Source organism: Myotis brandtii, unplaced genomic scaffold (assembly GCF_000412655.1).
Source record: "Myotis brandtii unplaced genomic scaffold, ASM41265v1 scaffold136, whole genome shotgun sequence".
Lineage (NCBI taxonomy): Eukaryota > Metazoa > Chordata > Mammalia > Chiroptera > Vespertilionidae > Myotis > Myotis brandtii.
This window is the reverse complement of record NW_005354829.1, coordinates 16,042-28,344: the sequence shown is the minus strand read 5'-3', so window position 1 is coordinate 28,344 and position 12,303 is coordinate 16,042. Positions and strand designations below refer to the sequence as shown.

Sequence of the window (12,303 nt, the reverse complement as noted above, 5' to 3'; positions counted from 1 at the left end):
CCTTGGTTGCGGGCACATCCCCAGTGGGGAGTGTGCAGGAGGCGGCTGATCGATGTTTCTCTCTCATCGATGTTTCTGACTCTCTATCCCTCTCCCTTCCTCTCTGTAAAAAATCAATGGAATATATTAAAAAAAAATAAAAATAAACAATGCTTTGAAGTGGACTCTTTTTTTTTAAAATATATATTTTATTGATATATTTTTACAGAGAGGAAGGGAGAGGGAGAGGGATAGCGAGTTAGAAACATCGATTCAGCTGCATCTTGCACGCCCCCTATTGGGGATGTGCCTGCAACCCAGGTACATGCCCTTGACTGGAATCGAACCCGGGACCCTTGAGTCCGCAGGCCGACGCTCTATCCGCTGAGCCAAACCAGCTAGGGCGAAGTGGACTCTTGATAATGGTATGAGACCCACTAAATTTCTTTCTTCTCTTGGTAGCATAGGTTGCTTTCCCAAATTCCTTTGACTTGGATTTATAGAAAGAAAGTATTATGTTTAAATTAAGTAAAATAATTTATTGGATTTTTTTATATTTGTGTCCCATTTGTTATTTGTACTTTAACATTAGTTTAGTTTTAACTTTTCTTAGAAGAATATCCAATCTGACTAAAAAAGCAAATGTGTGTATTAATTAAAATTAGATGCAAGAATACTTTCTTTCAAAATGTAACTGAGAATAAGTTTATGTTAATAATCTAGGCAGGGTTTTATTTTAATAACAGCAGATTCTTGCTGATTTAAAAAAGACTATTATATGTCAATTGTACCTCAATACAAATAAATAAAATAAAAAGACTCTGTAAAGAAGACTAAAACATACTTTTTCTTTTGAGGTGACATTATCCTATTATTACTTTATTTTCACGTATTTACATTTCATCAACTATCAATAAAACCATTATTTAATTTCCAGAAGTTTCAGTTTCTTCTAGCATCTTACAAAATCTTGTACAACATTAAAATGTAAACTCCTTTGCATTTTTCTATTTTTCTACTCTGACTGGTCTTCTTGCCATGACCAGTAGGAAGGTGGGAAGGAAGGGGATACATTGGTGATTCAATAAAACCATTATTTAATTTCCAGAAGTTTCAGTTTCTTCTAGCATCTTACAAAATCTTGTACAACATTAAAATGTAAACTCCTTTGCATTCCCACTTTTTTCTACTCTGACTGGTCTTCTTGCCATGACCAGTAGGAAGGTGGGAAGGAAGGGGATACATTGGTGAGCCAGACATTCAATAAAAAATTGCAGAATGGATGAGTGCACTAGGCTTCATTGAAACATGCCTCAGAGACCAAGTGCTGATCATCACTTATCTGATTTAATTCTTGGAACCACTAGGTTCATACAGATGATGAAATTGAGGTTAGGAGAAGTTAAGTAAACTACCCAAGGCAAACAGGTAGTAAGTACTAGAACCAGGACTTGACCCAGGACTTGCCCCAGGTCTGTCTGTCCCTCCAGTCCATGCTCTGTGCCCATTATACCATATTGCCCAACAAATACAAACATTGTAAAGAATTTCCTGGTATCTTTTTGCTTTGGTGGTTGTTGTTGCTTTGGCTAGCTAGCCCATTGTCTTGGGACTACAGTGTCTCATCCTGGCACACACATTCTTAGCCTTTATTTCTACTTACATTTTCACTTTTCCTATAAGGGTGTGGGTGTGGATATTCCTGTCTGTATGAGAGGCATGCCTGATGCAGTGATAATAACTATGAGTTTCTTTCATTCTAGTCCTTGTTAGATATTGTTTTCCTGTAGAGTTATTGACAGCTACACTAACACACTAAACTGCCTAATATTATAAAGTACATTACCATGTTTTCAAGGATAAGGAATATATTTGCAGAGAGTTTGCTTAACTAAAATACTTCATTTCTTTCAAATGTTGATGCCATTGGTGGAGGAGCAAGGGAGTACTATTTGTTCAGTTATGATTTCAGGTCAAGAGTGCAGTGTTCTTCATATTCGCTGATACTATTACATAAGTCAAGGGCAGTAAATCAGTGACAGAAAACATCTTTCGTCCTGCCCAGCAGCTCTCTGGCGCAAAGGGCAGATTTGTGGGCACTGATTGTCAATGCACTTGCTCTTGATAGTTTTACAATTCATGTCAGGCCCAGTGTACAGAGCACAAGGCAATTTGTGTTCATCATATACAGCGCCAACTTTGTGGCCAGGTAGTGTGCTAGGGGCCAAGGATACTTTGATGACCAGGAGAGACTTGCGCCCTATTTTCATGAAGTTTTATGTCTACATGGAGAAGGGCACCAAAGTTTTGGCACCCTACATCTGCATTTTGGGGTAGTGATTTTAAGCTGGTTATTAAAAAAAAAGAGACTAAAAAAAACCCCCCAAAAACCCCACACCTTTAACCCTCCCCCTTTTCTTCCCAACAGATTCAGATAGAAAGGCCTGCTCCATGAAGGAAATCTTAGCTTTTTCACCTTTGCCTAAGTTGAATTAAATATGGTAGATAGAAAGGCACCAAGCAGGAACTGGTAGCTAGATCACCCTTGTCCCCCTGAAGCAAAAACTTGCCTGTCATGTGTGTCCTACTCTTCCTCAGTTATGTGTACATTGTCCATCTTCATTTTTGGAACCTAAAATCCCATTTTCCTTTTTTCTCCTTTGTCCAAAATGACATATACACCCAATTTTGCCTCACTGTCTTTAGGAATTTTCATGCTTATGTATTAAAATTTATTTCTCCCTGGTAATCTGTCTCTGTTAATTGATTAGCCCAGCTAAAAGCATTTAGAAGGTGGGAGGAAAAGTATTCTTTTTTAGCCCCCCACAAGGGGAAGACAGAAAATGAAAACTACTTATAAGATGCACAGCGCCTCAGACAGGGACTGATGAGGCTTTGAGAACAGTAACTTAGGGACATAACCTCCTTTAGAAGGAAAAGAGATATAAATGGAAAAGGCTTTTGGACTTGAAACATGTGATTTGAATGACTGTAAGGTTTATATCATATACCTGACACATGGAAGATAATTCATAAATATCTGTTGAACAAGATCTGAGTGTATGAATAAGTGAGTGAATAAAATAAAATGCTGTTTCTTTCTAAATAGGCATAGCTTTTGAGAAACTATACTAAATCACTGTTAGACTCTGTGTGTATTTTTCTTGTTGTATCCTGAGCTACCGTTTGGAAACCACTATCCAAGGGGAAATTACTAAAGAGTTGGAGGCCTGTTTGCACCAGAGCTTGATGGGCAAGCCTGAGGCCAGTGTGGTGGTGACCATTGTAATTGGTTAGCCATCCACAATGGGAAAGCCGGGAAGGTGAGATGGGGTTAGCTAGTTCTGGCTCTTGTGGAGAATCTCCCTCTATTGCCTTGGGAGATGCCACTTTGTCTTTCTTAAGGGAACCAATTGCTACAGAGCATGGCAATATGGGAAAAATGGGATATTTTCTTCTTCAACTCAATGCCAATCACAAGAACTAGAGAAAATGCAGAGATGCTCTCTTGCTTCTGTCACATTGGGACTCAAGACCACAAAGGTGTAATGAGCACCTGTTGGAGTTCTGTCCCCTTCTCTTGGAATGACCCCTAAAATGCAGGCGTGGGGCTCCAGTGGTCCTGTTAATATTGTGATCCCTGACCTCTTACTCAATCATATTCACGGCAGCATTCTAGAGAGAAAGTCTCCAGCCCCAGCAGCAGAAATAACCCAAACTTCTAACTTTGATCATTTCATTCTTCTGTGAGACACCTGATGTCCTTCTAATAGTACCCATGCCCTGTTAGTAGGCTGAGATGGCTTCTTTCCTATCATTAGTTTGCTAAGCTAATCCAAAGGGAAAATTAAGATCAAATTTTTAGGAATCAGATTATTTTTTTATAGTATAAGTTGCACATTAGGAAAATAAGCTGTATTTATCAAACAATAAATCATTAAAAGTTTTTATACTTAAGTATACAGTACCAGCAGTGAAACTGTAGAAAATAAAAACATTTATTTTATTTTAGAGTGTTTTATTGCTATTCATTAAAAATTTTTTCACTAATAATTATTTCTTTAATTAAATTAACAATATTTTCTGTAAAATGCTCTCAGGATTAGATTAATGGCATAATAGACATATTTATTATTTTGAATCTTCCTATCCAATAATAAAATATGCAATTTCATTAATTCAAATATTTTTTAATGTTCCTTAAGTTTTTAAAATCTGCCTTGCACATTTTTCATTTAATGCTGTTATAAGATGGTTTTCCCCATTATATTTTTAACTACATATATGAAAGCTTGTGATTTCTGAATATTATTTTTGTACTCAGATACCTTAGTGAATTTTCTTATTGTTTCCAACAGTTTCTCCAGTTGATTCCTTTTTTTCTTTTTCAGGCATAAAATTATACCATTTGCAAAGACAAATAGCTTTGCTTCATTATTTCCTGTTTTACACCACTTATTTCATCTTTCATCCAGTTGCATGATTAGTACTTTCAGAAAAAAAGTAAGTGTGGGTAATAATGGTGATAGTGGAAATTCTAGTTTTGTGGCTGGCTAATGAGAATGTTAATATTCATCTATAACTGGAAAAAAAATTCTTAAAATTTACTATGATTAGAAAGACAGATTGTCCAAGCATTCTTTTTTTGTTTCTGACCTCAGAAATTCCAAAAGAAATGAAAACTTTCACCATTCCTTCCTTTTGAATTAGTGAAGAATTATAAATCTAAAAAAGTGTGAAAAAAGACATTGAACCAAACAACTTTAAGAATACTGTGCATAATTAGAGTAGTGTTTGATAAAGATTTTTTAATTGATTTTGAGAGAGAGAGAGAGACATCATTGTGAGAGCAAAACATCCATTGGCTGCCTCTGGCATGCCCCCTCCCTCAGAATCCAGCCCACAGTAAATGCCAGGGAAGAACCAACTTTTTGACACCTGACCAACTGAGCCACACCAACCAGGGTGGTTAAGATTTGTGATCAAGGAAGAAGAAATAATATTTATCATTTTTATGAGTATAAAAATGAGAAAAAGCTTCCTATAAAAAAAACAATAAAATCCGTATACAAATTGACAATGAAATCTACTCTTATGATTTCCTATCATTATTCAAAGGCAAAGACCACACATATTTGGAAGAGAATAAAGAGATCTCAGTATTGGTGAGTTTTAAAAAGTAGCTTAACCAAGAAGGGAGGCCTTCCTTTAAATTTGTATTATTGGTTTCACAGGAACAGACTTAATGTTTACATTTAAGTTACTATTCCCATCAGCTTTAGGGAAAAATCCTCCTCCCCCTAGGAAGAGCAGCAGCGACCCCTACTGCTCAAATAAGACATCCTGGTGTCGGCGAGGACAGGGATTCTCAATCTGGTCCCAGATCCTTTTAAGAATCCAAAGAAACCTATAGACCCCCCCACCAGAACAAAATTTAGGTTCTTATTAACACAAAATTTGCATACTACAGAGGTAATTCATGGATCTCTGAGCTAGATAACAGGGTCACTGAGCTCTAAAACTTTCAAGTGTATAATTCTGTGAATTCAAGAGCTTTTCAAAATTTGGAGCACAGTCTAAGTCCAAATTACCAAAATCATTACAATGTTTTCATGAGTCTGGATTTATACATTTTTTTGAGGGGGGAGGAAGAGGGTTAACAAGCTAATAGACCTAATAGACTATTATATTTCCAGATATATTAGAATCTGGCTTACATTTCTATAACTTTATTGCCATTTAAAATCATGTTCTATTGTATAGTTATTACTGCCTTTATAATTATATGAAATCTAGCACAGTATGTATTTTAGAATTACGGCATTTCCTTGCAAGCCCTACCATCAGTGACCACTGTCAGAAAAAAAAAATGAGTTCTCGGCAAAGCTCACACTCACATTCAGAGTGATTGCATTTTTCAAGTAGGACCTTAATGGGTTTAATGAATTAAAAACTAATGAATTTCTAAATGAGATCATCAGTTCACATCGCTATACTTTTGTTAGATTTTTTTCCTCCCTCTCAAAGTATACGCAGTACGCCCTGGGGACAAGTTCAGTGGAGCCGATTAGGTTGAGCAAAAGGCAAGGCCAGTGAAACGTTCGTCCATTCAAGTTTGCAGGCGCGCAATCCCACCCGGTTTTTCTTCATTCCTAGAAACGCACGTGTTGCAGGAGCCTGGGCTGCGGAGACCCGGGACTCCGCCCCAGAGGAGGCCGGGAGGAGAGAGTTCCGCCCCCCGAGCCCGGGCCGGCGGTGGACCAGCGCGCGCGGTGCGCAGCTACGTCACATCCGGCGTCGGGGCCCCAGGTTCCGGAAGAGGCTGCACCGTGGTGGCGGCTGTTTCTGCCTTGATGTTCAGTGTCTTTGCCGCCGGAGCCACGGAATACAGGGCAGCATCATGGTCGAGGTAGAGTGACCCTTGGGGGCTGCAGTGTTGGCTCTGGGGCTGCTTTTCGTTGGCGGCGGGCGCGGGGGATCGAGTGTGTTGCGACTCTAGGGGTGGGGGTGGGGGCTGCGAGGGGTCTTGTTTGGCCGAGGCCGGGTGTCCCAAGGTTTTCTGGAGGGAGAGAGGCTGGATGAGAGCGCGGCTTGCAGGTTGCGTCCAAGCGGGAAGACTGAGGTCATGCCTGCCGCCCTGAGTCGACCCTGGGGCCCCGGCGGGGGGCACTGTGTTCGGGGGCGGGCCTTCTGTCCACGTCCGACCGCTGGTATTCGGCGCCCGCGGGGTCGTGCCCACGGTGGTCTTCTCTGGTGCTGTTCGCTGTGGCTCTTACTCCAGCTGATCCCCAGGAAAATCTGCCATTCTTGAAGGTGTGCATCTTCCCCTCGCTGGGACAGTCATGGTATTAGCAAGCCTTGCCTCTGTTTTCTCAGAACTATTTCTTGACTTTTGTCTATATACCCACGGCCGTCACCTCAATTCACACCGACATCATCTTTCACCCGGACAGGTGAATTAGCCCTCAGCGGGCCTCCTTGTTTCCATTTTTGTTACAACTCCCCTTCTCCCCAACCGGCATGTTTTAAAATGTAAGTTGGTCCTGCTTTTCTTGCTTAAAACCCTTTACTAGCCCTTTGTTATTAGATCGAAAATACAGACGGTTGCAATGATCTTTAAAAAAAAAAAAATCCCCTGACCTGCACCTGGTCTATCCATCCTTGCATCCTTATCTTGCATCCCAACTCATCCTCTCATCAAATAAATGTAACTGTTCTGCAGCTCCTGGCATTATTTGCTTTACTGAACACCTTTGTTCATGGCATTTTTCTCTCTGCCTGGATTGTTTTTACCTTTTTTTCTGTGCAAGGCTAACTTCCTTTCTGCTTAAATGCCACTTCAGAGAGATCTTTCATCATATCCTAAGTTCTTGCTCCATTTTCTCGGTCCCTTGCTTCTTTCCTTCATAGTACTTATTAAAATGCCGAGTTATTTTGCTTATTTTTATTTGTCTTGAACATAGGGGCCAGACTGTCTTTTCATCATACTATTGTTAGCTCCTAGCAGGATACCTACCAGACATATTAATAGCTCAGTACATTTTTATTGAATAAACTAGATGCCTGGTGCACGACATTCCTGCACTGGGGGGTTGGGGGGTGGGTTGTCCCTCAGCCCGGCCTGCGTTGAGCCCTTTCCCAGTCTGGGAGCCCTTGGGGGATGTCCGACTGACACAGAGGCAAGAGAGGCTCTCACCACTGCTGCTGCGCTTGCCAGCCGTCAGCCCGGCTTCTGGCTGAACCCGGGAGCGCACTGACCACCAGGGGACAGCTCCTGTGTTGAGTGTCTGCTGCTTGGTGGTCAGTGCACATCATAGTGACCGTTGTTCCCCCGCACCCTCCCACCTTCGGTCGATTTGCATATTAGCCTTTTATTATATAGGAGGATAGGATGACTAATCTTAAGCATCACTCACTTGGTCAACTTGGGGCTCTAGCCAAAGAGGAGCTTCACCTTTTCATCCGAACCTGACTGCCATAGCTTGCTATAAGTAGCTGTGGTGAGTGGTGCAAAGTTTCTTACATTTTTAAACATGTAATGACTAATTTTTTATTTTAATTTAGGTTTGATATGTGTAGTTTGTAGCTAGACATGTAATTCCATTTTTTTCTTTCTAGGAGGTACAGAAGCATTCTGTGCATACACTTGTGTTCAGGTCATTGAAGAGGACCCATGACATGTTTGTAGCCGATAATGGAAAACCTGTGCCTTTGGATGAAGAGAGGTAGGTATAGTTTCCTTCTTAATTGCTAGAGTAGTTAAATTTCTAATATTGGGGGACGAGAGCAGGGAGAGGGGAACCTTTAAAGTTTAGTGAGTGACACTAACAGACACAAGTGATCTATTCAATAACCAGTAGTGTTAGGGCATAATTTAAGCTGATTTGACTTTTTTTTTTTTTTTGCCTTATCTTGTACATTAATTAATTAATTGCATTTTACAAATACTCAGTAATTAGGTGAGTCCCTTTTATGTGTAATACTTTATAATTAGTCATTTTGAATGTGCTTCAGCTTCTCTCCCACTGCTCTCAGAGCCTTGCTGAGCTGAACTGTACCTGGCCAGTACTTCTACTCCATCTTTTTCTTATTAGTATGATGAAGATTTTTGGTAGCATATTTTTAGTTCTACATGTCCAGCTCCAGTCTGGGATTTACATTATGTGCAATGTTCCTCACTTGCCATTTACCCTTCTTTTAAAATCTGCTTACTCAAACAAGCATTTATATTTAATTTGTAAAGTGTACTGTTTTGTTTTTTAAAGAATGGTTTATTGGTTTTTTTCTCTAGAAAGAGAGGAAGGGAAAGGGGGTGGGGAGAGAGAGAGAAATGCAAGCACCCATAACCTGGGCATGTGCCCTTGGCTGGGAATTAAACCGGCAGCCTCCTCATGCATTGGACGATGCCAGGGCTAAAGTGGACTATTTTTAAAAGTAATATAGGTACAATTTAAAAATAATGTTTGAACTAATTAAGTACTTTGATTAGTTTTAACCTTTTTTGATATATCCAGTAAAGGTTACTAGAAAACTTTTACTATATTTTTATATTTAGGCATTTGAAGGAAAATATATTGACTTCCAGGGTTTTTTAAAGATACTTTAGTTTCTATATATTTTAAAATCAGATCCTTGATAACTCATGAATCATTGATTTACAAACTATAACAATATTTGGATTTGATAGATTCTGTGTGGTGGATTGTGAATAAAAGTGTGGAAATGAGCCCTGGCTGGTGTGGCTCAGTTGGTTGAGCATCGTCCCATACACCAAAAGATTGCTGGTTCGATTCCTGGTCAGGGCACATGTCCAGGTTTTGGGTTCCATCCCAGGTCGTGCTGCATACAGAAGACAACCAATCGATGTTTTTCTCTCCCATCAGTGTCTCTCTCTCCCTTCATTTCTCTCTAAAAATTAATAATAGCATTTTTTAAAAAGGGGGAAATGAACTTGGAAATTTTGAGCTTTTTAAAGTGCAGTTTTACTTTAAAATCTTTATAGAAAATTCTTCTACATGATGAGGCAAACCTAATAAGCGATTTAAGTACTTATTTCCTGGCTACCTGTGAATGTGTTTATATTGGGGAATATAATTAAAGATACATTCTTATGCTTATAACTTTTTAAAATAGTCACAAACGAAAAATGGCAATCAAGCTACGGAATGAGTATGGTCCTGTGTTGCACATGCCTACTTTGAAAGAAAATTTTAAAGAGAAGGGTCCTCAGAATGCATCAGATTCATATGGTCATAAACAATATCCTGCAAATCAAGGTGAGTATGGCATTGTCAGAAATGTAAGGACTTACATGTGAATTTTAAAAATAGATACATGAAATCTGTTGTTAGTACCCCTCCTGGGAGGACTAATTAGAGCCAAACCCTCTTTAACACCTATACCTGTATTGATTTCCCCATTGGAGTAGTGAGTGAGGTTATTGGTTGGTAGATTTTTTTCTGTAGGAAATGGGATAATGGTAGTATAATGATGGCAGAAATTCTTAGGATATGGAGAAGGTCATGATGGAGATAAAGAAAAAATTCTTAATATGTGGGTAGACTATCACTTTTTTGAGAAAGATGACATTAAGTACTGAAATTGTAATGAATTAAAGATAATCCAAGATCCTCCAGGGAAACCATTTGCTTAGAAGAAAAAACAGTGGATTATTACTTTATTGGATGATCGCTACACACCATTGCCCTATGGTAATTGCACAACTTTCTTGACATGTTAGCAAATGGTCAAGGAAATCACTATATATGTGATCTTTAGAAGTCAAAACAAAAATGATCAACTTACCTTATTTCTGAGGCTTGGGTTTAGTTGTGAAAATTTTAGAAATCTGGTTGATAAGATAAATTTTGCCATTGATAAATCTCTCTTCCTATCCTCTTCCTATCTGTCTCTCTCTCTCTCCTTCTCTCTCTCAGGACAAGAAGTTGAATATTTGGTGACCGGTACACATCCCTATCCACCAGGACCTGGTAAGTGATCTGCATATTGAAAAAGTCTTACTGTCACATGTATTTCTGTGAATGAGTTAATAATATGATTCCCATAGCCTATAAAATAGAAAATAAGCTCAATAGCCAGGCATCCAGGCATAGCTTTTTAGATGATAATGAACTAATACGTAGTATCACAAACATTTATTTGGCAAACATACTTAGCCAGTTAACTGCCACGATATTTTGAATTTAATTTAAAAAGCTCCGCTGCTTGCATCTATAGACGCTTATGGTGTACACATGGTTAAGCATCTATATTTTTTTATTCACTGTGCTAGGAATTCAAAGACAATAAGACTGCTCCAGACTAAGACAAGCTTATTATTTGGAGGTTTAGGCAGACATAAATATCACTAAGCTTATAAAAATGATGCTAGAAGCATTAGTATAGAAGCAGCTATGATAGAAATGTTTCCTGGTGTGTGCGTATGGAGGAATTGGCACACAAATGGACTGGCCAGTATAACAAGGTAGAAGATAAAAAATCTTAGTATATTTAGGTTCTAGTAATTTTAGAGTACAGAATTCACGATATTGAAAGTATAGGAGAATTACTGCTTCTTGTTATATGTTATACATTTACTCTTTAAAACATTCTGTTAGTATTTAGGGAACTGCTTAATTTTTATAGCTGATGGTAATATCCCAAGATTATAGAAATTTAACTTTACTGTCTTAGACTTTGTTAATACCAAGCTGCTTGAGATTAAATTAAATTTGAGTTATATATTGTTAGGCAATATTTGTGGTAAAATGCTAGTGACCAAAGGCATACAAAACGTAATCAGTTTTTGAAATGTCATCACCTGGAGATAATCACCGTTACCTTTTTGGTATGGTTTCCTCCAGTGTTTTATTTTAAATGCATGTGAATAAAAACAAAGATAGCTACTAAAAGGTTTTTTGTGTGTGTTTTTTTAATTTTAACAGGGGTTGCTTTAACAGCAGATACTAAGATCCAAAGAATGCCAAGTGAATCAGCTGCACAGTCCTTAGCTGTAGCATTACCTTCTTCTCAGGCCAGGTAAGAAATATGCTTCTCATTATAAGGATTTTGCAAGCACAGTTCACTGTTCACATTTTTTCCTCATTTTTAAATTTGTTTCTTTATAAGTGTGTATTACAGGACATTTTTCTTTATCAGTGCTTACAAAAATTTAACATAAAACTCATTCTGCAGAACATGTGATTGGAGGGATTAAGTACTTAGAGTCTGATGTTTTTTGCTTCAGGGCTGATGCAAATCGTGCTGCACCTGCTGGAGGCTCTGACCGCTCACAGCCTGCAGGGATGACTTTGGTAAGTTTCTCTGTGTCCGATCACACTGCAGGTGTCTACCTTTTGGAACATGTTGCCTAGTTTCCCTTTATTCTATTTAAATTTCCCCAAAATTTAATTTGCTAGTGAATTGACATATTTTTTAGAATTTAAAATTGTGTTAACTCTGTGTCTGTTTACACATTGTTTATGTTTATTTTGGTGAAGATAATGTGACGTTGCTCTTTATTATCTACTGCTTAAAATGTAAGAAATTTTATTCTGAGACTTGTATAAGTATGTTTTAGATATGAAAAGCCTTTTTAACACATTGCATACCGCATAGAAATCTCTAAGACATACGCCAGGGACCGCACGTTTTTGGGCAAACTGCACGTTATTTAAATCATCATAACTACAGATCATAATGCACTTTAGGTGTTGTTTTTCAATAATTATAACATTTTTATTTACAGAAACAATTAAACAATTAAAGTTCCTAGTACTTTTTTAATGTATGGTACTGCGTAAAACATTTTCCTCTATGAAGAGG

At 38.3% G+C, this 12,303-nt stretch overlaps 1 protein-coding gene across 2 annotated transcripts in view; it reads left to right on the top strand.

Moving 5' to 3' along the window:
- Positions 1-6,280: 6,280 nt before the first annotated feature.
- PLRG1 (pleiotropic regulator 1) overlaps positions 6,281-12,303 on the top strand; it is a 16,145-nt gene continuing 10,122 nt past the window's right edge. For both annotated transcript variants that reach the window (XM_005860490.2, XM_014534977.1), the window contains exons 1-6: positions 6,281-6,388; positions 8,098-8,204; positions 9,613-9,755; positions 10,416-10,469; positions 11,424-11,517; positions 11,726-11,792. In XM_005860490.2, the coding sequence (XP_005860552.1) occupies positions 6,380-6,388; positions 8,098-8,204; positions 9,613-9,755; positions 10,416-10,469; positions 11,424-11,517; positions 11,726-11,792 (474 nt within the window). In that variant the 5' untranslated portion in view covers positions 6,281-6,379. The remainder of the gene's footprint in view (positions 6,389-8,097; positions 8,205-9,612; positions 9,756-10,415; positions 10,470-11,423; positions 11,518-11,725; positions 11,793-12,303) is intronic.